The sequence below is a fragment of the Urocampus carinirostris genome, chromosome 1 (genome assembly GCF_059441175.1).
Source record: "Urocampus carinirostris isolate Australia breed hairy pipefish chromosome 1, RoL_Ucar_1.0, whole genome shotgun sequence".
In the NCBI taxonomy this organism is placed as follows: Eukaryota; Metazoa; Chordata; class Actinopteri; order Syngnathiformes; family Syngnathidae; genus Urocampus; species Urocampus carinirostris.
This window is the reverse complement of record NC_142349.1, coordinates 3,371,442-3,399,417: the sequence shown is the minus strand read 5'-3', so window position 1 is coordinate 3,399,417 and position 27,976 is coordinate 3,371,442. Positions and strand designations below refer to the sequence as shown.

The 27,976-nt window shown below is 37.9% G+C and overlaps 1 protein-coding gene across 1 annotated transcript; it reads right to left on the bottom strand.

The window, feature by feature from the left end:
• Positions 1-12,276: 12,276 nt before the first annotated feature.
• Positions 12,277-26,801, bottom strand: LOC148373265 (Krueppel-like factor 6). The gene is made up of 4 exons (XM_088352853.1): positions 26,614-26,801; positions 21,433-21,946; positions 14,853-14,976; positions 12,277-12,840 (listed from the first exon to the last, which is right to left on the bottom strand). Exons 1-4 carry the CDS (start codon positions 26,713-26,715, stop codon positions 12,789-12,791), a joined length of 792 nt encoding a protein of 263 aa, XP_088208979.1. The 5' UTR covers positions 26,716-26,801; the 3' UTR covers positions 12,277-12,788.
• Between the last annotated feature and the right edge of the window lie 1,175 nt (positions 26,802-27,976).

Genomic DNA, 27,976 nt, shown 5'->3' with positions numbered 1-27,976 from the left:
TACAAGCCAAAAATATTCTGTTTGTTCCTTATTTTGTTCATGTGTAAAAGGAAAGTCCTCAACAGTACTGCTATCTTCAGCTCTCGTATCTCTGCCCCAATACTCGGTCAGAATCCCGGAAGTTGAATTGACCCTTGATACAGATTGTGTACGCTTTCCAACCCCTGCTATGCGGTAATTTCACTTTGCGATCCCCACCTTACAACTGATTCATGTCTTATCCTGGGGGTTTACTGTCTTTCTTTCTGGTCTCAATGAAGCCCTTGACTCAAAAACCTTGTCCCCGTTCTAGTATAAGGAGTATTTTCTATTTTTCTTTTTTGAAGGTAAAACTTTCAGTTTCTTTTTTCCTCGAGGGCACTTGACACTTCTTTTGTGCCACGACACCTTTTTGATCTAAACTCGGCAATTCTACGACTACTAAAGAGAATTATTCATGCGCCATCACACATCGACTCACGGCATCTTACGTTTGTGTCATTATCACAAACGTATACACTGTTTTAGCCTGAGGCTGTTGCCACGGCGACAGCAGGGATGCACTCAAACAGCTGCGACCGGCCGGTGCCGTGCGTCACCTGGAGGGGAGGGGTATGGGGGGCACAAGGGGCTTTTGTGTGTATATGAGGGGTGTAAATTGTGTATTTGTTCTTGTGTGTTTAGCATGTGCATTTGTGTCACCGTTAAGGAAAATGGGCAGAATGAAATGTGAGGTAGCCGGAGAGGAAAATATAGAGGAGGGAAGAAAGCATGATTGTAAAAGGACAAGTTGAAAAAGTGTGTGCATAGAATTCTATAGGTCCAAACATGCACAAAACTTATCTATAGCAGTGTTCCTCAAATGGTGGGTCGCGGGCCTTTGCTCTGGCAAAATAAAGCAAAGAAGAAAAAATGGAGTGTCAATTACACATTAGATGGCCATACGAGATTGCAGTATAAGATCTATTTTTCCTGTTCAGTCAATTGACCTATTCGACAGGGAGGGACCACATCTCATTTTATTGTGATTTTCCTTTTCTTTTTTCCTTTTTCTGCCCATAATAATGCGTCCCAAGAAAAGGGGTTATAAGGGGAAGGAGTGGGAAAAAGTGAGCTTTTTCCAAGCATACGGATTTTTACTACATACACAAGAAATTATTGTTTAGGTACACGGCATATTAATATTTAGAGTACGAACTTCTTTTACAATGTTTCTATTTTAAAGCAGGATCAAGGGGTAGCTTTTTTATGTGCTTATGTGTGAGTATATATGGTATTTGAAGTCGTTTTGGTTTTGCTAGTTATTTTGTTTTTTAAAAAGGGTGAATATATTCTGCTATCTCTGAATCTCACGGCACAATCTTTTCATTCATTTTGAGCAGTGGTATTCATTTTCGATTTGGGTCGCAGCTTGGCATTGTGGGTGCAATGGTGGCTCCTCAAGTCAGGTATTTGTCATATATATATATATATATATATATATATATATATATATATATCTCATCTCATTAGCTACACCGCTTATCCTCAGTAGGGTCGCGGGGGGGCTGGAGCCCATCCCAGCCATCTCCGGGCAGTGGGCAGGGGACACTCTGAACTGGTTGCCAGCCATATATATATATATATATATATATATATATATATATATAGTGAAGAAAATAAGTATTTGAAAACCCTGCCATTTTACTATTTCTGCCATTTAGAAATCATGGAGGGGTCTGAAATTTTCATCGTAGGTACATTTCCAGTGTGAGAGAGAAAAATCCAGAAATCACAATGCATGATTCTTTTTAACGATTTATTTGTGCGATATAGCTGCAAAAAAGTATTTGAACACCTGAAAAAATGAACGTAGCCTTTGTTTGCTATTACAGAAGTCAAACGTTTCCTGTAGTTTTTCACCACGGTTGCACACACTGCAGGAGGGATCTTTCATACAGATATTTTCTAGTTGTCGCTGAGAAACACCGGGTTTTCGATTAGGTTCTGGTCTTGAGACTGGCTGGGCCATGCCAAAACCTCTATATTCTTTTTACTCCTTGGTTTTTCTGGCTGTGTGCTTCGTGTCGTTGTCTTGTTGGAAGACCCAGCCACGACCCATCTTCAATGCTCTGACTGAAGGAAGTAGGTTGTCCCAAAAATCTCACAATACACGGCCCCAGTCATTCTCTCTTTAACGCAGTGCACTTTCCTGTCCAATGTGCAGAAAAAAATACACCGAAAGCACCCCCATGCTTTACAGTAGCGATGGGGTTCTTCGGATTGTACTCTTCATTCTTTATCCTCCAAACACGCTTAGTGGAATTATGACCAAAATGTTCTATTTTGGTCTCATCTGACAGCAAAACCTTTTCTCATGACTCCTCATCCAAATGGTCATATGGCAACTTAAGACAGGCCTGCCCTTGACATGTGCTGGTTCAGGCAGGGGAACCTTTCGTGTTTTTTCATGATTTCAAATCATGACGTCTTAGTGTATTACCTTCAGTAACCTTGGAAACGGTGGTCCCAGCTTTTTTCAGGTCATTGACCAATTCCTGTTGTGTAGTTCCAGGCTGATTCCTCACCATTCTTAGAATCATTGAGACCCCACAAGATGATATCTTGCAAGGGGCTCCACTCCGATTGAGATTTACCGCCATGTTTAGCTTCTTCCATTTTTCAATGATTGCTCCAACAGTGAACGTTTTTTCACCAAGCTGCTTGGCAATTGCTCCATAGCCCTTTCCAGCCATGTGGGGTTGTACAATTTTGTCTCTGGTATCTTTAGACAGCTTTTTGGTCCTCGCCATGTTACAAGTTAAAGTCTTACTGATTATATGGGGGTGGACAGGTGTCTTTATGCAGCTAACGACCTTAAACAGGTGCATCTGATTCAGGAAAAAATCATGCATTGTGATTTCTGGATTTTTTTTTAGTTTATCTCTCCCATAGTGAACACGCACCTACGATGAAAATTTTAGACCCCTCCATGATTTCTAAGTGGGAGAAATAGCAAAATCACATGGTGTTCAAATACTTATTTTCTTCACTGTACATATATTGCACTGGTCCAAAGAAAAATAAAGAAGTGTTGAAAAACTAAAACACAGAAATATATTTTCACACAGAAAAAGTTATAAAAACGAAAGTTTAATTACATTAAAAAATGTGAACAACCAATAAAAGCATATATATGTATTTTCACTCAGTAATTTATGAAATATGCAAATAAATAGGTACACAAGATTTAACCTTTACCAAATATATTTTCACTCAAATAAATTATTAATAATTTTAAAACAAACGCAAAAATGCCATATTTTAACTTGACATGTAAATAGTTGTGCCGTTCTGGAAAATAAAAATAAAAAGCAGCATTGGGATTGCAAGTGCAGGCTGGCATTTTGATGGATGTTTCTCATCCATGTGCCGTTAAATGTATGGAAAAAGCCAAATGGTAAAATCCATAACGTCATTTTGCAGAATGTCAGCCGCCATCAGCGTATCGATCCTCCCAGGTAACTAAATCCACCTGTCCGCATAGACGTTCTGCGTTTTATATTGGCGGGGGGGGTCGCCGCCCACGCCGCTTAGATCCCACCCGATTGGCCCCCGCCTCACATCAATCAAGCCAATTGTGCAGCAGCGGCCTCTAAACACCAAGGTCGCCAAAGGATGGACAAATACACATTCAAATGTCGACCGGAGATTGCCCAAACGCTTTGGGTCAGCGCCGATACCACCTGGGGGTGCACACCCCCATCAGTCACTCTTTCACTCACTTTGGGGCCTCTGCCATTATTGCCAGTTTCTAGGACAATTTTACAGTGTTAGTTGCTAGGGAGCTAACACTCATGCTAGCAAAAACTCTTGAAATGGATCGACCGTGTTGCAGTCACTAGGAATCAGAGGTAATTTGGGGCCTGAGAAATCGAGCCCCACCTGTGGGTATGAAAATCTAACTCAGCCTGAGCCAGACTATTTCATGCAGGATCGAGCCCCAAGCAAACCGCAAATTTTATATTTTATTTGTGAGGACTCAGGAGGTCGAGAGGTGACTTATAATAAAATTTGAGCACCATGAGAGAATAACCCACATTGAGACGCAAAAACGATTTTGCGTGGTATTTCTCTTTTTAGCACATGAGAATGGAAAACCCAAAGACCAAGAATGAGTCCAGATGTGGAAAATAATCCTGAAAAATTGTTCTGGTCTGGAAGAGTGGAATGTCTGTCTCTGAAATAATCCTGGGGCAACAAAATCAAAAGTGCTGAGCTTTTTGGGACATTCTTCACATCTAGGGTAACATACCTGACTGCCTGTGAAAGATGGTGGTCATTTCTCAACTCCTTCTTCCTTTTATTGGGTGGATATATATTTATAAAAATAGATTTTAAACGACTCCCCCACATTTGAGTGTGTGTAAACTGCATGGCACAGAAAACAAATGGAGCATTAAGAAGTCATCTCGCGTCGCCGAGGTTATGTAACGTCGCGTATCGGAGGCCCGAAATAGCGGCAATGCCTGGCCTGCCTGCTTGGGGAAGTTTGGAGAAGGGTTAAGAATGGAGACAGGGTGGCTTCTCCTTCTCCAATAGAAAAAATCACGGACAGAAAAATGTTACATACATTTTTTTCTCAGCAAGCCCCGCCCCCAAACTGTATTGAGTTATCTGATTCAAAATGTTGAATTTTTGTCGTTCTAACATTAATTGTAGTTTTTTTTTAATTGTTTTTGATTGCTTCTTTAAAATTGAAAATTGAAAGTAAAATATTTTTTCTATTAAGTATGTGTTAACAATGCCCACTGTAGTTCAAAAGAGAGTTCTTTTTGGGGACCTTATATTCGTTACATACCCCCCACCACCGCCCCCTCTTTCTATTGACTGATAACACAAAATGTTTGTGTTAATCACACACCCGTAGCATCGGAAGAAAAAAAGCTTGAGGCCATTTCCCGCAACCAAGTCAAGAGTTCAATCAAGTGCAAAGCACCAATGCCCCCCTCCCTTACCCCCCTTACCCTTCTTAATGACCTCCCACCCCCTGCATTTTCGAAGATTTCATGTGCAATCGCAGAGATGATGGAGATGCTTTCTCCGATTGCTGTGGCCTACTGACCCACTTGATGCAAACGCACACATTGGTATCTGACACTAGTATCTACTCTTTTATTGAGTTCCTGTGTCTTTTAGTTCCTGTTCTTTTTTTCTTTTTCTCTTTTCTTTTTTACTCCCTCTTCTACTTTTTTAGCAGGTAAGCATTTCTGATCCGTGTGCCACGTTTTCTGTTTTTTCCTTCTTCTTTTTTGTTTTTCTTTTTATCCCTTCTCCTGTTTTGTTTTTCTTTTTTTCCCTTTTCTTTGCTGTACCTTCTCTCATTTTTCTTAATTGTTTTTCCTTCTTCATTCTTTTTTTTCTTCTTTCCCCCTTTTCTTTCCTGTGTTCTGATCATTTTTCCCCTCTTATTTTTTTATTTTTTCCTTGCCCTCATCTTTTGCATGTTTCTGTGTCTTCCTTTTTCTTTCTTATTTATCTTTTTTTGTATTTATGTTTTTCTTTTTCTCTTGTGTGTTACTGTGACTTTTTTCTCTCCCTTTTTTCTATTTTTGTAGGAGCTCGGTGTTTCTGATCTTTTTCCCCTCTTCTTTTTTACTCCCCTTTTCGCTATTCTTGTAAAATTTCAGTGCTTCTGATGTTTTTGACATCTTCTTTTTTGTTTTTTTCTGTTAACTCTCTTTTCTTCTGTTTGCCTCTGTTTTTCCCTCTTTCCGAGAAGCTCAGCGTTTCCAATCAGTGTGCCCCGTTCCTCCTTTTTTCCCCTCTTCTTGTCCTTATTGCTGTGTCTTTTTTTTAACTTCTTCCTTTCCATGTCTGTGTCTTTTCCCCCTCGTCTTTTCCGTGTTGCCCATCATGTTTTTTCCCCTAGGGGCTCAGAGCCTCTGATCTATGATCATTTCTCAAAGCATCATTGCTCTTTTTTCCTTTTCCCCGCCATTCTTTTTTAATTCCAGGAGCTCGGTGTTTTAAATCTACCATCGTTTCTCATAGCACCATTGCTTCTTTTTTTTGTGATTATTTACAAGAATCTATTTGTGCTTCATTCAGGGGAACGTGTACAGAATCGAGACTACGATATATCAATATGCAATCTATTGCATGTTTATTATCAAATAATGGGTGTGAAACATCAAAAATTGGCTTGGTGCCCCTCTCGTGGGTATCTTTTTCTATCTCTTACAATTTTGTGACCATTTTGTTTGTACCGTAAGTTCCGGACTATAAGCTGCGACATTTTTTCCAAAGTTTTAACCCTGCGGCTTATGCAACGATGCGGCTAATTTATGCATTTTTCCAAATGGTTGTTGGGGGCGCCCGAGCGGAAAAGGTAAAAGTGAGACGCGTGGAATATAGATGTCGAGGAAGACGCAAGTTTAATGTCATTTTGCGCTTTGTGCATGAGTAAAACCATCATTAACAGATCCTCGTCAACGGAAAATATGTTAATCGAAAGGGCAGCGCTAACTACCATATTGTGAATAATTTTACAAGTCTGTTCATTTGTAAACGCAAATAATGTGGTGAAATGAACGAATTACAAGAAGCAACGTCCAATGAAGCTGAAATTTTTAGGCGGTTTCCTATTTATTTTTTCACATTATTATGTGTTTTGGAGTAAATCTTTTACACGGTTGGATTCTATGAATTGTCCTTGATGTAGTTAAGCTATTTTTGTAGACATTCACAGAGGTTGAAGACGGCCAGGGGACGTAATGGTGAGGTGCGCCAACTTTACAGTTCTCGGGTATCCTGTTTCCGACTGATCGTGTTGTTTTTCTGATGAGTACATTTTGAAATCTTGAATCCAGGAGTTGAAGCTTTCCAATAATATGTGGCATGACCCGTTTCAGTGACTGGTAACATCGTACAGACCTGTATTTGTATATCGAAAGTCCGGAGGCCCACTGGTGGACCCACAGGTGGGCCGTCAGAACATTAACGGGTTAAGTTAGGATATTGCTAAAACTCTGTGTAACATCTTTCTTTGTAAATATCTCATGTTTCAATTGGGCACATGCGGCTTACAGTCAGGTACGGCTTATGTGTGTACAACATGTTTGTTCCTCTAAAAATGTAGTGGGTGCGGCTTATAATCAGGTGCATCTGATAGTCCGAATTTTACAGTCATTGATGTGAAGAGACAAACGAAACAAATGTTGTAAAATAGCCTTTTTTCTAACAAAAATTGATTATCTTTCAAGTCACTACAAAAAAGATATCAAAAATAAAAATTGGCATTCGTTCAATTTTACTTTTGACTTAAACTTGTTCGCAGGGGTGAAAATCAATAATTTCCACCCAAAAATGTTCTGCTTTTGGCCCAAAAAAAAACACCCTCATGTTAAAAAAACACTTAGGGATGGGCGAGTACCAGGTATTATTATCTGTGTCAATACCGACCTTCTTAAATGTGTTGGTGGCATAAACACTTCTATTTAAATTGATAAATTAAAATATTATATGAATGGCAGAAAACTTTGCTCATTTGAAGTACCATTTTTCTCGTTTTCAAATATCTTATTTTGACTATCAATTCAAATAAAACAACTTTTACAAAAAAAGCAAATTGCTGAATCCTTTTGGTTGTTTCAGACATTTACTTTTAATGTGAGTACATAAAAGAGCTAAACAAATATAATTTTGTTTATTTGAAAAAATATTTGTCTTATTTTGTCACAGAATAAGAGAAAAATATACATAAAAGAACAAAACATTCTGCCAATGATTAAGATTTTCTCTTTTGGGGGGGTGTCATAATCCGTAAAATCATTTATTTTTAATTTAAAAGTATTTTTTTTAAATATATTAAGCGGGTGGGTGGTTAGCACACAGCCCCCTGGTCTGGAGGTTCAGGGTTCAAGTCCACCTAACGCAGGCTCCCCGTGTGGAGTTTGCATGTTCTCCCCGTGCTTGCGTGGGTGCCCTCCGGCACTCCGGTTTCCTCCCACATTCCAAAAACATGCATGTCAGGTGGATTGGCCGGTCCAAATTGTCCCTAGGTGTGACTGAGCAAGTGAGTTGTCTGTCCCTATGTGCCCTGCACCTGGCTGGCAACCGGTAATGGACGGATGGATTTTAAGCATTATTTGAAGATGGAAGGACATTTCATATACTGGTGGTATCGATATGGACATCAAGATTTTGAATATCGGCAATATGACAATGGAAATTTCCTAATTCAATCATTTTTCTATGCAATAAACCACAAAAAACAATTGAATCCAATAAAAGCTTTTTATCCACTTTTTCCCATAAAAAATACATTCATACATTTTGCGCATTTTACAAAACAAAGTAAAAAAAAAAAAACAAAGCGTCACATTTGATCACCCGAACAAGTCACTTGTCAAATAAAAAAATAACCTAAAAAAATACTTGTGTTTGCAAAAAAAAAACAAAAACATTTTTGTTCTTTTTTTCAATGTTTTTTTTTTCATTGGTCCCTGAAAGGAAAGGGCCCGGGTGGAATATTTGTGCAACAAAAAAACTCTTTTGCTTTGTCAACGCGCGGCAGTGAAAACAAACAAAGAACAAAGCTAGGTCGGTTCGAGCCAGGCCGAGTCGCACAATTTCAGCTTTTGTTAGCCGTTAGCTTAGCTTCCGGCTAACCGATTAGAGCTTCTTGTTCAAGATGCTTTTCGAGAAAGAGAAATATCACAAGAGTCAAAATGTTCTAGCGGAACTATTTGGAGGCGGGGACTGCGATGGGTGAATAAAACGTCCAAGGGGACATTCCTGGGGACCTATCCTTTTTTCATTTATGAATAGATTTACATGCAGCCATCTACATGATTTATTTCTTTATAATATGATTAATCTCATCAAATTGGTTTTGGAATGCTCACAATGAAATCAAAATAATATGTTAGGTTCCTGTTTTAGGCACTAAATCTAATATTTGTTTTGAAGTAATACTGTAGTTGTATTTTTTGCTATTCTTTCAGTATTTCTGCTGTCAGATTATTATAGTATTAAAGTATAGCATAAATAAGTATTTCTGTTTTTTTGTAGTATTACTGTAGTTATATTTTGTAGTATTTATGCAGGAATATTTTTGTAGTATTTGCATGGTAGCATTTTTGTCGTATTTCTGTAGTATTTTTGTATTTATGTAGTATATTCTTTTAGTATAGCTTTAGTATTTTGTATTCATAATTGCATTTTGGATTTTTGTAGTCTAACTGTAGTTTTATTTCTGTATTAATATTTGTTGCATTTCTGCAGTAGTATATGTGGAGAATTTCCATAGTAGTATCTTTGTCGTATACCTGTGGTATTTTTGTGGTATTACTGTAGTATTTCTGCAGTAGTATTTTTGTAGTATTTATTTACTTTTTCGGTCATATTTCTGTAGCATTTCTATGGTATATTTTTTTGAATATATCAGTAATATTTTTGTTGTATTACTCCATTTGTATTTTTGTAGTATTTCTGTCATAATATTTATGTAGTGTTAATTTTGGATTATAGTATTTCCATAGTGATATATCTGTAGAATTGATCTAGTATTTCCACAGCAGTATAGTTGTATTTTTTTTAGTATTTTTCAATATTATTGTAGTTTTATTTTTGCGGTTTCTCCTGTTGTAATATTTGTGTAGTAGTATTTTTGGACTATTTCTATAGCCTTTTTTTCTTTTCGAAATAAAAGCAAAAGAACATATTAGATCCCCGTTTTTAAGCACAAAATGTGTTATTCAGTTTTGTAGTATTTATGGAGTAATATTTTTGTTGAAGTTACAGAAAGGGACAATGGGAATACTGTTGGCGTCATTTTTTTTATATTAGTAGTGCTATATTTACTATCATATATATTGTCATTATATTTTGACCATTCTTGTTCGGCGGACCTAAAAAAAAAATCCTGAAATGCATATGGCCTGCGGGCAGTAGTTTGCCCACTCCTGTTCTAGAATTTCAGATTTTTGAGAGATTGATTTTTCGAGATAAAATCAAAATTTACTCATTTTTTGGAAAGAGGAAAATGTGGGTTGCACATTTTGATTTTTTTTTTCCTAGATTTCTTTCAATTTCAAAAAATGGCGAGGCTTATGTTAGACAAAAACAATAAAAAAACAAAAACAAAATCAACACAGCAGTTATGGTTTTAAAAGTAAGGGTTATGAATTATTTTTAAAGAGAAAAGTCACTACACAGTTTCAACATTACCCCCAAACCAAAAAACATACAAACAAAACACAAAGAAAAAAATCAAAAACAAAACCAAAATGATAAAAACACATCAAAACATAGAAAATAAATTAAAAAAAATAAAAATAAACCTAAGTCACAAATGACAACAGAGTAAAGAAAAGGAAGACAAAATACTACCATACAGAACAAGAGGAAACAAAAATAAAAAAGTAGTAAAAGAAAAAAAACAGAAAACCAAAACCAAGTAAAGCAAACCAAAAAAAAAATGAAACAAATAATTAAATTTAAAAGAAAAACAAGCACACACAAACAACAAACAGACGAAAAAAAATAATCTTAAGATTGTTTAGAAAAATCTTGACGGATAAATGATAAAAAATATTTTCTTCGACAGAAAAACAGATTTTCCTTTTTAAATCAAATTATTTTTCAACCAAAAACCTTCAGTACATATTTGTCTATGTTGGTCATTGTTTTGCTATTTTGAAGACATTTTAAAATATTAAAATTACATTTTCCTATCAAAAAACAGTTTGATGAAAAAAATGAAAAAAGAAGAAAATAAAGAAGGAAAAAAAAGATATATTTCAATTTTAATGTATTTTTCTCAATAAAGTCACAGTTCTTATATTTATAGATTTAAGTACAGTTTTTTCAAATATCACCAAATCAATTGTTTATTTGGTGAGTCTAATAAATGCAACCTCACAAAATGTGCCTTTTGTTTCCTGGATAAAAGAGTTCATAAATAGTTGCATATTTTCTACAGAAAAAAGAACATGGCTATTTGAAATAAAAATTTAAAATAACTGGGGGAAACTAGGGAAAAACACATTTTGGGGGAAAATATTAACGAACTAAAAATACTATAAATTTGAATCCATGCATGTCAAATATTTTAGGAAAAAAAGGTTTTGTGTCAAATCACAAAAAGTCTGAGAGGCAACAATCCAAATGAATTGCTCATCTTTCCTCGTCTTATTTTGAAATCTGTCTGCCATCAATCTTACTACACAGTAGCGAAGCCATCCAGTTTCTGCGCTTTATTGTTGTGTTTGTTGCGGATGAACATGACCACCAACTGTGGATGTTTTATTTTTTCCTCTCTCTTTTTTTCCCCACTCGAACAAATAATAAAAAAAAGGTTCAAGGAGAAAAAAAAATGCTGTTTTTTTGTGGGACCAACAACAAAAAAAATCTAAAAAATATATATTTTTGACAATAAATAAATAAAACAAAGTTGGCAGGTTAATTGATGACCCCTAAAATAAAAAGTAATGTAGCTGCTCGGCAAACACGTCTTTAAAAAAAACACTGGAAAGAAAAAGAATACTTAGGATTTTAAATAAACAACCCCCCTACCCCCCAAATTTAATAATTCAAGGAATTATTATAATAGTATTATAATATAGTACTAATAATGATATAATTAAATATTTCAATTTATTCCATTTGTTAGTGATAGACGTTTGAAATTACATATCAGTTTGTGGAAACAAATCTGCAGAATTTTTAACGAATTATTATAAATAATAATATACCTTCCCCACAAGAAAAAAGTTCAGTACAATTTTATTTGAATTAAATTTTTATCCCACAAAAAAGATGGTGTTTATTAAAAAACAAAACAAAATTGACATCCCATTTTAAAAATACATCAAAAATAAATAAATAAATATAAAGTTTCAATTCTACAAAAAATAATTACATTTAATACAAATTGTAGGACATTTAAAATTGAATTTTAAAAATAGACAACGTTAGATTCCCCCACTCCCGCACCCCAAAGTAAAAAAAAGAGATTTGGATTTCTCAAGACAAAAGTTAAATAATAATATAAATTAATTAATTTTAAAAATTGAATCCCACAAAAAAAAATTAATAGGACAAATTTCCCCACTCCCCTGGATTTTGATATTTGAATTTAAAACAAAGGTACGGTTTGAATCCCACAAAATCCAATTTAAAAAGTTGAGTGTTTTAGGGGGTTTGTATTATTTGGGGACCAAATTTTGATTTTGCACAAAAAATGACCTCCATTAAAACTAGAAATTCAACAAAAAATGTTTTCCTTTCCAGCACATCCGACCGTCTGACTGCTTGTGTTAATTATTTTAATTTTTCTCTTTCTCTCGCTTAACTAAAAATACAATAAAACACAAAAAAGAGCTTAGTGGCGTGTGTTTTTAGACACTATATGTCATACATTGCACATTTTCTTAGCTGCACCCAAAAAAATTCACTCTCCCTCGCTCACTCTCATTTTTTTTCATAACAGAAACACTCCGGTCTGCTTTTCGGGTTTTCTTTCCATTCACTCAGAGACAAAAAAATTGTCCACCATGCATCTATAGTCCCAAAATACCACCCAAAAGTCCGGATGGGCTGTCCGTATAAAAACAAACAAACCCAAATTTCCGTCCTTTGCAGAATTTTTCGGGAATGTTTTCGCTCAGCCAAGTGTTGGAGGCACCGAGTACACTATGTCTTGGATAAAAGCCCCGCCCCCTCCAAGCGGGATGCCGCTCCTACGTGCCGACCTTGTTGACGTGACACGGGTCGTGAAACGTTCGGCCGATTGGTCCCACTTGGCCTCGCATGCCGTCGTCCAATCAGACGTGCCGCTTCATGTGCAGTGCCAGGTGGTCAGAGCGGGAAAAACACCTGGGAACAGGCGTGGGTTGAAGTTTGGAAAAAATCCAGTTGTTTAATAGGTTACATTAGCATGTTGTGTTAGCATGTAGCATTAGCATGTCTTACTGCTGACCATGGAAATCTCATTAAAATTATGATTTAAAAAATTGTGAATAGTTCAATGAGAGATTAATTTGTTTCTGATGGAAAAAGTGAAAACAATTTTAAGATACAAATATATTTAGGGGATTAAGAAAAAAAAATCAATTGGGCAAAATTGACATCATTTTTTTTTTTTTGATTTCTTTTTTTTTTATAAAGATCGTATTCAATGTATTTTTTTCAATAAAAACAACATATTTTAGTCATTTTATTTTATGTCAGGCAGAAGGATTAGGTCATTAATAGAAAAAGAAAACACATTAGCATTCAAAACATGTAGCATTAGTGTGTAGCGCAGGGAAACTTGACAGGCGTGAACTCATTTTTTTAATATAAAAACTGAGAAACAGAGTAAGCTCGCATTAAAATGAGACTTTGTTGTAGCAAAAAAATAAATAAAATTGGGAAAGTAAGAAAAGGTGAAAATACAACAACAAGTAGGGAGTGAAAAAAAGAGCCCTTACGTATGTTTTTTGGTGGAAATAACAGAAAATCTCCAATCAAAGTTTTACTAAAAAGGTTAAAAAGAGTTAAGTATTTGGCCTGTTTGGACTGTGAAGTGAAAAAGAAACAGGCATTTTCATAATACAGTGGAACCTCGGTTTTCGAATGCCTCTCAGTTCGAACGAATCGGTGTTCGACCATAAATTTCGAGAAATTCTTGCTTCGCTGTTCGGTCAAAAATTCGGAGTTCGAACGCCGGTAATGCGTGAGTGCGTACGCTAGAGTGCGATGCTGAGCTGCGTACGGGTGTAGATCGTGTAGATCGCTCCCACCCCTCGTGACCAACTGTTATCACGTGCCTACTTGCCTCTTTTTGCTTTCGCTTTTAATATCGGTGAACGGAGTGTTTTAGCCCTAACTATGCCTCCGAAGAAGGTCGGTGCAAGCAGGACAGGTGAAAAAAGAAAAGTTGTTCATACAACTATTGCCTTTAAGAAAGACATAATAGCTAAATATGAAAGAGGTGTGCGAGTTTCCGATCTTGCTAGGGGGAAATACAGCATGCGCCTTCTGCTGACCACCACAAAGGTAAGAAATCCTATTCATAATTATTTTCTTTATCTTTTTTTTTTTTTTACACGTTCGTGTTAGCGTAATCTTTCGTACGGAAGATTACGATAACGCGAACGTACGATTAGCCTGGGTTCGCTTTATGATTCGAGGTAAACATTCAGGGTGTTGGAACTGAGCCCAAAATTCAGGGTGTTGGAACAGAGCCTTCTTTCCAATAAAGTGCTAGCCACTTGTGGTGCTAAATGACTTGTAAACGACCTGATTTTTTTATTTTTACACGTTCATGTTAGCGTAATCTTTCGTACGGAAGATAACGATAACGCGAACGTACGATTAGCCTGGGTTAGCTTCATGTTTACGTTAAACACTCATGGTAAACATTCAGGGTGTTGGAACGGATTAAAACGATTTATATTATTTTTAATGGGAAAAATGATTTCGATGATTGAACAAATCGGTTCTCGAACAGGGTTCTGGAACGGATTATGGACGAGAACCGAGGTTCCACTGTACATTGTTCTTCCCCAGAAAATAGGTGAAAGTAGGCCCACAGTACGGTGGGAAGATAAAAAGGTAGGTCTTTACAGAGTGCTTTCTTAACATTAAAGAGCGTTTCTCTGATTAAAATGTGACTTTTTCTAGCAAAAAAAACCCTGAAAATAGTTCAAATAGAGTGAGAAGTAAAAAAACAACACTTTTTTTGTAGCATAAAAAGTCTAAAAAATAATAAAAAATAGCGCAAGACTGGAGTTTAAAGCAGGACAAGGGTTTTTTTAAAAAAAATCCCTATCTTTGATAGGTAACATTAGTATGTTGTAGCATGTAGCATTAGCATTTTCCTATGTGATGTCACACTCGCTTACCGGTCACAGTGCGCACATTTGAAGGGTTTGGCGCCAGTGTGCTTCCTGAAGTGACGCGTTAGCTCGTCGCTACGAGCAAAACGCCACTCGCAGCCTTCCCATGAGCAGCGGTATGGTTTCTCCCCTGACAAAAACACACAAAATGCGTACATTAGCCACAAAATCATTGAATAAAACAAAATGTTTTGAATTTTTTGGGGTATTTCTTGTTTACACATAAAAATGGGGACAAAATACATTTGGTCAAAAATGTACCCAAAAGTATTCAAATCAAATTGAATTATCATTGTTGTCTTTTATACAAGACTAGATCTTTTACTTTGGGACAGCGTGTAATATTTAGTGCCTCCTATTGGTACAAAAACGTTCATTCACTTAAATTACTACACAAAAAATACATGAGGTTTCATACCAATGTTAATTTCATTGCTCAAGAAATTTGTATTTTTATTACACAGTGTAACACATACTCAGGTCGCTGCCATGTTTGTCCGGTATGCAGCCGTCAACAGTGCCATCTAGTGGTCAAATATTACACACTTGGGCTTTAAACTAAATGAGACATTTTTTTGTCTTTTTAACAGAACATCCTTGTTTTGGGGAATTGTTTCGCGATTATTATTTTTTTAAACAAATGGACACCCCCCGTTATGATCAAAAGAACACAATCCCGTATACAAGGCGGCTGAAATAAATTTCCTCCACAGTGTGTCTGGGCTCTCCCTTAGAGATTAGGTGAGAAGTTCAGTCATCCGGAAGGGACTCTGTGTAGAGCCACTGCTCCTGCGCAATGAGAGGAGCCAGTTGAGGTGGCTCGGACATCTGATTAGGATGCCTCCTGGACGCCTCCCTTGGGAGGTGATCCTGGCATGTCCCACCCGCAGGAGGCCCCGGGGGCGACCCAGGACACGCTGAAGAGACTATCTCTAGGCTGGCCTGGGAACGCCTCAGGATCTCGTCAGATGAGCTGGAGGAAGTGGCTGGGGATAGGGACGTCTGGGCTTCCCTGTTGAGGCTGCTGCCCCAGAGACCCGACCCCGGATAAGCGGAAGACAATGGATGGATGGATGGATGGACAAATGGACCCAATTTTTCCGGGTTGTTTCAAACCAATTGAATTTAATATAATTTAGCAAAGATAATAGTTCATTGGTGTATATAAAATCTGAATAAAGCGGCCATTTCGAATGATTATTTATTTTATATTGGTTTGAGTAACATGTAATAAATCAGTCCAATCTTGGCCCAAATTGGGTTATTTCTTTTGTCCAACGTTAATATCAGTTCTATCAAATGTCACCAAAAGTTTTCATTTTTGGAAATAACATTTCCCAAAAATGATAGTTGACTTGCGTATACAATATATTAGTATAGTGCTCACTTCCAATTCTTATTTTTTTGCATTGGTTGGAAGTAACAAGTAATAGGTCAGAGCACTCTCAGCCCAAATTGGGTCATTTTCTTGCCCAACTTTTATACTGAAACTTTGTTATTTGAAACGTTAAGAAACAGTTGAAATTTTTTTTTCTTTATAAGATTTCAGAACACGAGAGTTTATTTGCATATACAATACATGAATATAGCATTCATTTTCAATTCTTTTTTTTGATCAGTGCGCTCTTGGCCCAAATCAGGTCATTTTTAATATGACTGTTTTAAATAATGTTCGTTTTTTTTAATTTAATTTTCAAAATACAATAAGTAATTTGTATACTATTAAAATGAGATATGGAAAAGTGATCAATCAGTCCACTCTCGGCCTAAATTGGGTTATTTATTGTCCTACGTTTCTATCATACAGTAGTTGTATCCAATGTTTTTATACATAATTTCTACAACATGCTATTATTCCTTTGTATGTTTAATTTTAGAGTATAGAGTTTTTTTCCATTTGTGAGCAGCAAAACATGCCGCGGTAGCGCTTTGGAATGCAGTTTATGTAATGTGTGGTGACAGGGGAGGGGGTGGGGGTCGGGTTTATGCTCACATGGTCAGGCAAGGATGCTAGGAATGCAACTTCCCGGGCTAATGGTCGGCGCAGCAGCCATAAACATCTTGCTAGCAGGTCAAAGTTGAGTGGGCTCGCATATGAACGCTAGCCACAAACAAACGGAGCCTGCTTATTTTTATTTTTTTTCCCAAGATGGCAGAGTTTGTTTGCACATTTAATTTTAAACACACTGATTTAAGTGTTGCATTGGCATGTAGCATAAACAGCAGCTTTTACCTCCTTAAAAAGAAAACTTCTGACCCAATGCTAATTAGCATTGGCCATTAGCATGTAGCTGAAGTCACACTATATTTTTAAGGCCGATTGCTATTTATCTATCGCCATTATCATGTGTTTTGAAGTCAATATTTTACACGGTTGCGTTCTATGGGTTTTCGTTGATGTAACAAAAATCCATTTTTGCGTACACGACTGATCGTGATGTTGCTCTGATGAGTACATTGTGAAATCTTGAATCCCAAGAGTTGAAGCTTTCCAACGATATGTGGCACGACCCGTTTAAGTGATTGGTGACCGCGTACTGACACGTATTTGTTTAATAAAAACCCTGGCCCACTGGCAGGCTGTTAAAAGGTTAAGGGGTTGGGGTCCCACGTATTATTAAAATGCTTTCTGTGTACCGTGTTTATTTCTATATATAATGTATCAATGTAGACACATGCGGCTTATAGTAAGGTGCGACTTGTGTACGCACAAAATGTTTTTTCCCTTTAAAAATCAGGTGTGCTCTATAGTCCGGAATTTACGGTAGATTCGATCTTTTTTTGCTCATTTTAGACACAATGGTTTTCGTATTAGAATAATTCCAAGTTCCGCTCCAAATACACTATTTCAGAGTGCTGCATTAGCAAGTAATGTAAGTAGCAGCTCAGTTAAACTTGAAAACATTTGACACAATGCTATTAAGCGATTTCCATTAGCATGTAGCAATAGTAAAACTACATTTCCAATTAGATTCAAACATATTTTTGAGGAGCAGGGATATATTTTAGCAACATTGCTAAGTAAAAATAGAGAAAAAAAAAAAACTATTTCTACGCCCCGCGACCCTAATAAGGATAAGCGGTACAGCTAATGAGATGAGATGAACTATTTCTACGATAATTATTTTATTAATATGACAAAATAAAATGATGTTTGTCCACTCGAAAATTTGGAAATATTATTTAAATAGGAAAAATGAGAATTCATTTTCAAAAATTTTGTCGAATACAGAAAATTATACATTTTCCTGGAGAAAAGGGTTCAAAAATATAGTAAATGACATTATATATCTATTTATTTTGGCAAGTTTCTGTAGTCAGCAGGGATTTAGGTATGTGGTTAACTGGTCTGCTTTCTGGGGCCGACCTGACCTGCTGAGGAGAGACGACTACCCTGAACCTAGACAAATGTAATATCACCCATAGTGACTCGGTCAAAAATCTAGGTGTTATATTTGATCCTAATCTGTCGTTTCAGTCACACGTGAAAAATATTACTAGAATAGCTTTCTAAGACCTCCGAAATATAGCGAAGATTCGTTCGATGCTGTCCCAATTAGATGCAGAGGTTTTAATTCATGTGTTTATTACTTCTTGGCTTGATTACTGTAATGTATTGCTTTCTGGTCTCCCGATGTCTAGCATCAAAAGTTTGCAGCTGGTTCAGAATGCAGCAGCTAGACTTTTTACTAAGACCAAAAAGTTTGGGCATATTACTCCTGTATTGGCCAACTTGCACTGGCTCCCAGTCCATTAAGATGTGACTTCAAGGTTCTCTTATTAACATATAAATGTTTGCATGGACTTGCACCCTCTTATCTCTCTGATTTGATTTCCCCCTATGTTCCTGCACGGAGTCTGCGCTCGGTAAATGCCGGTCTACTTGTGACTCCGAGAGCCAAGAAGTCTGCAGGCTTGAGACCGTTCTCCATCCGGGCCCCGGTGCTATGGAATGCCCTGCCTCCGGAGATAAGATCTGCAACCTCAATGGAAGTTTTAAATCAAGGCTTAAGACACACTTCTATTCCAAAGCTTATGATTGATGCCCACCACTGTATTCTCCTGTCTTTTTCCGACTGCCTGCCTGGTGGTGATACGAAGGAGGACAATCTGAGACCTTCTCAATACAGACTACAGTAGTAAAAAATGTTTTACTACTGTATTCTATTTCATGAGTCAGCGGACCAGCGTTTAACCTGAAGCATGTCAACGCCTGCATGGACCAGCTAGCAGAGATGGGAAGCTGCGTCGTGGCCATCATAGACATTCTGGACTAGTTTACAGGCTGGGGGCGTCGCTGCTGTCATGCACTTTCCGGACAAATTTTTAACATGTTACCTAGTGTTTACTATGTTTGTGTACTGTAATGCTAAATGTAATTCACCCTGGTCATCCTGGAAGGGGGATACCATTTGTGAGGTCCCTCCTCAAGGTTTCTCTTTTTCCTCACGCTGAGGTTTTGAGTTGTTCCTTGCCCGCATGTTAGTTTAAGATCAGGTAATTGTATCATTGTAATCCTGTGCAGTCCTTTGAGACATTTTTGTGATTAAGGCCTATATAAATAAATTTGACTTAACTTGACTTGATTTTCATCAGGGAAAAAGATTTAATATAGGGTAAAAGAAGAAAAATGAAGAAATGAATGAAGTTAAAAATATACATTTACATAAAATGAAATGATATGATTTAATAGAAGAAAAAAAATTATATTTAAAATATATATGTTCATATATATATATATATATATATATATATATATACCTGTATATATACAGTGCATCCGGAAAGTATTCACAGCGCTTCACTTTTTCCACATTTTGTTATGTTACAGCCTCATTCCAAATTGTATTAATTTAATCTCTTATCTCAAAATTCTACACAAAATACTCCATTATGACAATGTGAAAACGTTTTTTTTTACTTTTTTTGAATTTATTAAAAATAGAAAACCAAGAAATCACATTTGCGTAAGTATTCACAGCCTTTGCCATGAAGCTCAAAATTGAGCTCAGGTGCCTCTTTTTTCCACTGATCATCCTTGAGATCTTTCTACAGCTTAATTGGAGTCCACCTGCAGTAAATTCAGTTGATTGGACATGATTTGGAAAGGCACACACCTGTCTACTTAAGGTCCCACAGTTGAGTGTGCATGTCAGAGCACAAACACCAAGCATGAAGTCAAAAGAACTGTCTGTAGACCTGCGAGACAGGATTGTCTTGAGGCACAAATCTGGGGAAGGATACAGAATTTTTTTGCTGCTTTTAAGGTCCCAATGAGCACAGTGGCCTCCATTATTCGTAAATGGAAGACATTTGGAACCACCATGGCTTTTCCTAGAGCTGGCCGGCCTTCTAAACTGAGTGATCGGGGAAGAAGGGCCTTAGTCAGGGAGGTGACCAAGAACCCGATGGTCACTCTGTCAGAGCTCCAGCGTTCCTCTGTGGAGAGACAACCATCTCTGCAGCAATCCACCAATCAGGCCTGTATGGTAGAGTGGCCAGACGAAAGCCACTCCTTAGTAAAAGGAACATGGAAGCTCGTCTGGAATTTGCCAAAAAGCACCTGAATGACTCTCAGACCATGAGAAACAAAATTCTCTGGTTTGATGAGACAAAGATTGAACTCTTTGGTGTGAATGCCAGGCGCCATGTTTGGAAGAAAACAGGCACCGCTCATCACCAGGCCAATACCATCCCTACAGTGAAGCATGGTGGTGGCAGCATCATGCTGTGGGGATGTTTTTCAGCAGCAGGAACTGGCAGACTAGTCAGGATAGAAGGAAAAATGAATGCAGCAATATATAGAGATACCCTGGATGAAAACCTGCTCCAGAGCGCTCTTGACCTCAGGCTGGGGCGAAGGTTCATTTTTCAGCAGGACAACGACCCAAAGCACACAGCCAAGGTCTCAAAAGATTGGCTTCAGAACCACAACGTGAATGTCCTGGAGTGGACCAGCCAGAGTCCAGACTTGAATCCGATCGAACATCTCTTGAGAGATCTGAAAATGGCTGTGCAAAAACGTCTCCCATCCAACCTGATTGAGTTTGAGATTTATTGCAAAGAAGAATGGGCAAAACTGCCTAAAGATGGGTGTGCTAAACTTGTGGGATCATATTCAAAAAGACTTGAGGCTGTATTTGCTGCCAAAGGTGGATCAACAAAGTATTAAGCAAAGGCTGTGAATACTTATGTAAATGTGATTTCTTAGTTTTCTATTTTTAATAAATTCAAAAAAAGTAAAAAAAAAAAACTTTTTTACATTGTCATGATAGAGTATTTTGTGTAGAATTTTGAGATAAGAGATTAAATTAATACAATTTGTAATGAGGCTGTAACATAACAAAATGTGGAAAAAGTGAAGCGCTGTGAATACTTTCCTGATGCACTGTATGTATATATGTTGAGTGAGGCAAGTAAAATAATGTATTTTTTTGCAATAAATAGTTTACAAATTTAAGTCAATTGTACTTAATAATATAATCTTTTATGAAGAATTGCGTATGTTTTTTGGGGCTAAAAGCACTGTTTTTAGTTAGCTTGCATTGTATGTTAGCATGAAGCTAATAGTAATGTTTAAAGTTACCTGTGTGCGTGCGCTGATGAGCCTTAAGGTGTGAGCTTTTGGTGTAGACCTTCCTGCATCCATTGAAGAGGCACCTGTGGACCCTCCTTCTCCCGTCGGGCGACGCCTCACCCAGCCCCGACCTCTCCGTCCTGCCCTTGCCGGCCGGGTGGGGCCACGGGGCCCCCACCGGGCCCTCCTTGCCCAGCTCTGGTGATGACGGCGGGGTCCCTAAGATTGCGGCCGTCTCAGGACCGTCGGCAAGGAGGTCGGCCAGGGCCCCGACGGGGAATTCGAGGGCAGGCGAGAGTTCCTCGGAACTGTCGGAGGCCTCACTGCTGGCGTCCGAGTGGAGGAAGCAGCAGTTGGGGGCAGCGACCAGGCTCTCCGGGGGGTCTTGGTCCTCCCGGGTTAGCTTGGGGTCTCCACAGGCTAGCATGAGTTTGCTCCAAAGGTCCTCCTGTTGATCAAACTTCAGCTCCGATGACGACACATACGGCTCGGCCTGCAGGTAGCGCTCTAATTCCAGGCATGTCTGACAAAAAAGGATAAAATATATACTGTATATTTAGATATCTTTCTCCTCTCTTAGCATCATGAGGAGCAGAACTTTCAGCCGCTCTGCCCCCCAGCTCTGGAACTCATTACCACCTGACATCCGGAATTCCACCACTTTCAAATGTGGACTCAAAACACACTTCTACAGACTTGCATACCCATAATAAACTGTTTTACACGTCGACTACAACTTTTAATTATATTTTGTTTCTATTTTGCATTTCTTGCTCTTTTGCTATATTCTAGTTCTATCGTCGTATTATAATCTGTGTACAGCAACCATGGGTTTCCTGAAAGATGCTTTGAAACAAAAAAAAATCATGTCAAAATGTTAGAATATTATTAAAATCCATTGTAAGCAATATTAAAACAATGAAAGTCTTCCAATATTTCAGTATTGTGTAATGAATCTAGAATCTACGACTTTTTTTCTTTTTTTAATTGCACTAAGGAAAAAAAAACTTGGTAACAATGTGCTCTGCAATATAATACAGGAATTTTAGTTATTTATTTGTTCTCTAGAACAAAATTAACATAGAGGTCAAATCAAGTCCCATTTATCTGTATAGCCCTTAATCACAAAAAGTCCCAAAGGGTTTCACAGGCCACTATTACACCATCCCCTGATGTTAAACCTGAAGAAAAAGATGAAAAAAAGGGGGGAAAAAAGGCAATGATCAAAAGATGCGAAGAGGAAAGACACATTGTTACCCTCCCTATGTTGTATGGCCACAACCAATTGACAATTGGCACAATTATTAAAGTTATAGGGGCAATAAAAGCATCAGAGTCCTCTTAAGCGCAGTGTCCTCCTCCGTCTGCATCCACCTGATACTCCACTGTACCAACCCAATTCACGTGACACGAAAGGTAGATCAAATGTATATTTATTTGGAATCAAATTTATTTAGATGCACGTATATAGTACTTGGTCCCGCGACCCTAATGAGGATGGGCGGTACAGATAATGGATAGATGGATATGGTACTTGGTACTTTTTGTGAATTTAATGTTTTTATCTGTGGTGTTCAGTACGCACTCATTAGCATAGGTTTTCATACCCCGCTATACAACAATTTCACTTTACACTCCCATCCCCGAACAGACTACAGTTATTCCGAAGGTCGCGACTCGGAAATCGTTGCCGTCGTGGGCGCGGCCTGCGATCCAACATTCCCTATCGGCGTCCGAGCGCTTGTAGATCTTTTATCTCCATCAATTATTCAGCATAATGTGGATTTAATAATGCATTTGCCTCGAAATAACACCAAGGAGGGGGCAGGAAGGAGGGGGTTCGGGGGGTCTCATGGAACCCTTGTATGTGTGTCCATAAAAAGCACGCAAATAAATACTGCAAGAATTGACTTGGGAATGTACTCGAGAGTGTGTGTGTGTGTGGGGGGGGGGGGAGGATTCCGTTGGATCACGGAAAGATAACTCACTGCGAGAATGTTGGCCGGAATTTTCCCGGACGAAACCCGGGAAGAAGAATGTTCCGAGGTGCGTCTCGCAGAGACGAGCACCGCACTTCTGGAATCTGGCCCTCCCAGCTTGCCTTGGGGGAGGTCCGACAAACGAGGAATCGGTTTGAGAGAATCGGAGCTATCAAGCACTAGCTGGAATTGAAAAGTCACTGCAGTTGCAGTTATTGACTTTCATGGATCGGAATTAGTTTCATTAATGGTCAGAATTGAGTTATGTTATATTTGTGACCTAATTTGGAGACTTTTTAACTCATTTTCTGTCAATGACGGCAGGAGACGTATTTGGCACTAATTCATTCAGTGCAAATGACCTCTATTGTAGGATTTGGAAATTGAATTAGGCTTGTATTTGGTGAGTATTTGTTTCCGACATTAGCTGCGGCTCTCTGTGATAATGTATTAAATGACTTTTAGCGAGAACAAGGGCAAAACAAAACAAAACTAATTCATGTCGAGGTTTTTGGCATTAACGTATTCTCAGCTAATTTTGGCCCTAACCTAATCACTGGCAATGGCGGGTGCTGACGTTTCTGGCATTAACTTAATCATGGCCAACGACGACCAGAGATGTTTTGGGCACCCATCAACCGTCAATGACGGGTCGAGAAGTTTTTAGCTCTTACTCACTCATTGTAAATGACATTTATACAAGTATTTCACACCAACTCATTCATGGCCAATGACAGCTGGAGAATTTATTCACTGCCAATGACTGCTTTATAAAGTTTTGGCACTAACTTATCCCCTAATAATGACAACTATCTAGTTTTTTTTTTACCTCATTCACTGCAGATGCCAGCGAAAGAAGTTTTCAGCGCGAGCTCATTCACGGCCAATGACAGCTGGAGACCAACTCAATTACTGCCATTGACGGATGTTGACGTTAAAGGATACATTTCTCGTTTTTTTTCTGTATAAAATTAACAAGTTTTACCAGATCGTTTTGTACAACATAAAACAATTTACATTGTTGATTTTCCATGTAGTAAAAAAATAACAAAAATTGCGATACAGTGTCCCCAGCTTGCGACCATTTCACTAAACGATATGGAATGAGTTTTTAGGGCATTCATTTTTGCATTTTCCTTACTATAGCACATCAACAACAAATACTTTTGGGTGACATCACTTTTGGGTGACATCTCTTAAGATGCTTGTCTGCTATTGGTCTGTGTCACAGCATCGTGGATATGACGAAAACTTATTGGTTGAACTACATCCCCCGTTGTCTTTCTCTTTGTTCAGTTCACAATCTCATGTAAGAATTTTCAAGTCAATGATACGATACTGCAATTTTTGTATTGTATTTTCTGGCTATCTGTCCCAAGGCTTGCAGTGATGCTAAAGGGAGAAGCAAAAAGCTGATGACCGTGGAAACAAAGCTTGCTATTATCAAGAAATACCAAGAGGGGACACGAATCACTACCCTTAATCAATTACATGCCCTTACCCAATCAATGATTGGGACTATTATGAGCATGAAAAAGGAAACCTTTTAAGGGCCTGAGATTCCTTGAAATTGGAAGTTTTAATATCAGTTAATTTTAATTCACTGTTTTCAGCCACGTTTGATCCACCTTCTATTCCACTATACCAGCTTAAGTAACGTCACACTGAAAGGAAATCAAATGTTAATTTCCCTAATACATATACGTTTGTTTCTGAACTAATTACCATAGGGGTTTATTGCCCACTATACAGAAACTTCATTCTATCATTCCCAAACCAGAACCAATTCTTGGCGTATCCTGTGGTTCTATTGTATCTTTCTCACAATCATTGCAAGCAGCTGACTAAACTTGATTTAAATGCGAAGCTGCATGCCTTATAAATGACTCTTTGGATGAAATGACTCATCTTGACTCCAGATTTGAGTTCTGACCAATATTATAAAAACACACACAAAAAAGAATGGATGCCCCATAAAAGACTTGGTTTTACACTCATGAGTCACTCACAAACTTTGAAAGGGTTGACATTGCATATTTTCCTCTAAAACTCATCAGAAAGAAAGTACTTTAGTGTAAAAGTTTTTTTAGCAGTTTTATTTGCATTTTCAAAAGAAAACATCGTTTAGTTATTTTAATTTGTTATTCCTTATTGCACTCCCCAAAGTAACAAAAAAGTTGATTCAACAAAACGTTTTTTCTTAATCATTACCTTCATTTGCATCACCAAGAGATGTATTTTTAAAATAAATTATTTATTACGTATTAGTTTTATTTGCATCTTCACACTACATAAACGTTTTGATTAACTATATATAATTTGTACTTTGTATAATTTATATTTCTATTACCAAAAGCAACAACGTATTTTATTATCATTATTATTATTCGTTTATTAGTCATCATTACTGGTAACTGCATCACCCAAAGTAACAAAAAGTGTACTGATCATTATGAAAAATTCATTTTCACTCTCAAAAATGTTTTTTAAACTTAGTTATCTGTTATATACACAACAAAAATAAATAAGTGATTGAAATTAAATAACCATTTAAACTTTAGCCAATTTACATTATTGTTTAAAAATTACATTGTTTGATCTTCAAAAATCTCTGTAATCAACTTCTACTACAATTAATTCAAAATGTTACAGGATCAAAGTGAAATGTGACTTTTTGCATAAAAACTAAACCACGTGATTTGTTTGATTTTTGTTACAATAAGTTTCCCCCCTTTTTACTTCGACTATCTTTGTTAATCTTAACGCATGCGCAAAGTCATCCCTGCAACTTGACTTTTGTTTTGCTTTGAATTTGCATAAAAATAAATCTTCTTTTTCTCTTTTTAATAAATGAAACTAAATGTTTTCAAAAATGCCAACAATCTCGGAACTGTCAGACGGTGCGCATGCACGACTGACAGCTCCGTGGGCACGCGCTTCGCCCTGGGGGAGATCGCACGAGACAATCGGCGTACCACGACGAGAGAATGTGTTTTTTTTTTGTAAGATTTCAAGTATAAGTCCGGGAAATACACGTTTTAATGGTAAATCAACAGTGTAGCTGTCAGTCGGTGCGCACACGCGAATGACAGCTGCGTGCACGCGCGTCAGCGAGCGGGGAAAGTTTTCGAAAGACGAAAACCAAGAAAATAAATGGAATATACTTTTTAAAAACAATATTAAATGTCATTACTTCTTCTTTCGTGCTTACCTGCTGCCAGTACTCCTCTAAGGAAGGTAAAGCAGAAAAGTATCCGGTGTCGTGCACGATTTGAAGCTCCTGAAAGATGCTACACATTGGAATGACATCCATTTTGGCCTGCGCGTGCGTGCGTGTACGCGCGTCGGTGGCGCTGGTTCCGAAGCGCAGCGCACACTGACCCAACTCAGAAGCCGAACTCGCACTTCCTACAACTCTGGCGTGACGTCCCCAAAACACTCCAGCAAATGAATGGAGAGGAGCGCTCGTCCCGCCTACCGGGGCCGCCCAGGCCAATAGTGGGCCGTCTGGCCCCGGTTCGGTTGGTTCCTAGGATTCGGAAGCCGATTGGGCCAAATTGGGGCTATTTTTAGTGGGCTATTTAAACGGAGGTGAACAGGAAGTGGGAAAAGAGAGAGAAAGAGCTCGGGGAGAGCGGATCTATGGTGGAGATGAGACTGAGGAACGGTGGAGAGCGGAGCCGTGGACGAGCGCTCCTGTTCGGGCAACGAGGACCAGGGAGCGAAGTATGGAAGGGGAAGTGTGCCAAAAATGTGCATATATATATATATATATATATATATATATATATATATATATACACTATACACAACTTTTGAAAATAGATTTTCTAAAACACTAATAACATGGAGGTGCTCAAGCACTCCCAAATTGAACCCAACCCCCCCAAAAATTAGCAATTTAAAAACTCCCTTTTCCTTAATTAAGAGCGGGATAGGCCTAAATATAATGAAAAACGCTAGGAAAATATACAAAAGTAAAACAAAACCAAAATGAAAAAAAAAATTATATATATATATATATATATATATATATATATATACTCCACTGCCTTAAAATGGTTTTGATTCCTAGCACTGCTCTAGCCTATACTTCCCGCTTTCCTTTCGCTCGGCTTGCGTCACTTGTGGCATAGGCGATGCTTGTGGAGGCTCTGGTGTGATATGGTGAGATACAGGTAAAATTGGGCCTAAAACAATCCTGCCCCACCCGACCTATATAAGCCCAAACCTGACTGATTAACTTGATTTGAGGGACCGAGTCTAAAGTAAACTCAAAGCTTTACTTTGAGGCCAGAGTAAATCCGAAGCTTAACTTCGGCCGTGCGTACTTGGGCACCGGAGAATGTGTTTTGGTTGAAGTATGCAGTGTTTGGTTTACTTGGGGTCGAGTCCCTCAAATCATGTGTGCACTTCAAAGTGCAGCGCCGAAATTAACGGTTCGGCACCAAAGTTTGGAAATTTGGTGAAGTGCAGCGAAATGAAACGGAACAAGATGGCAAATTTATATTACCGTATTTTCCGCACTATAAGGCGCACCTAAAAGTCTTAATTTTTTTCAAAAGCTGACCATG

Excerpts from the sequence above, each read along its gene's own strand:
- LOC148373265 (XM_088352853.1), bottom strand. The coding sequence starts at position 26,715 with ATGGATGTCATTCCAATGTGTAGCATCTTTCAGGAGCTTCAAATCGTG. Across the intron at positions 21,947-26,613 it reads TAGAGGAGTACTGGCAGCAG|ACATGCCTGGAATTAGAGCG; the intron begins GTAAGCACGAAA and ends CTTTTTTGTCAG. Across the intron at positions 14,977-21,432 it reads TCATCAGCGCACGCACACAG|GGGAGAAACCATACCGCTGC; the intron begins GTAACTTTAAAC and ends TGTTTTTGTCAG.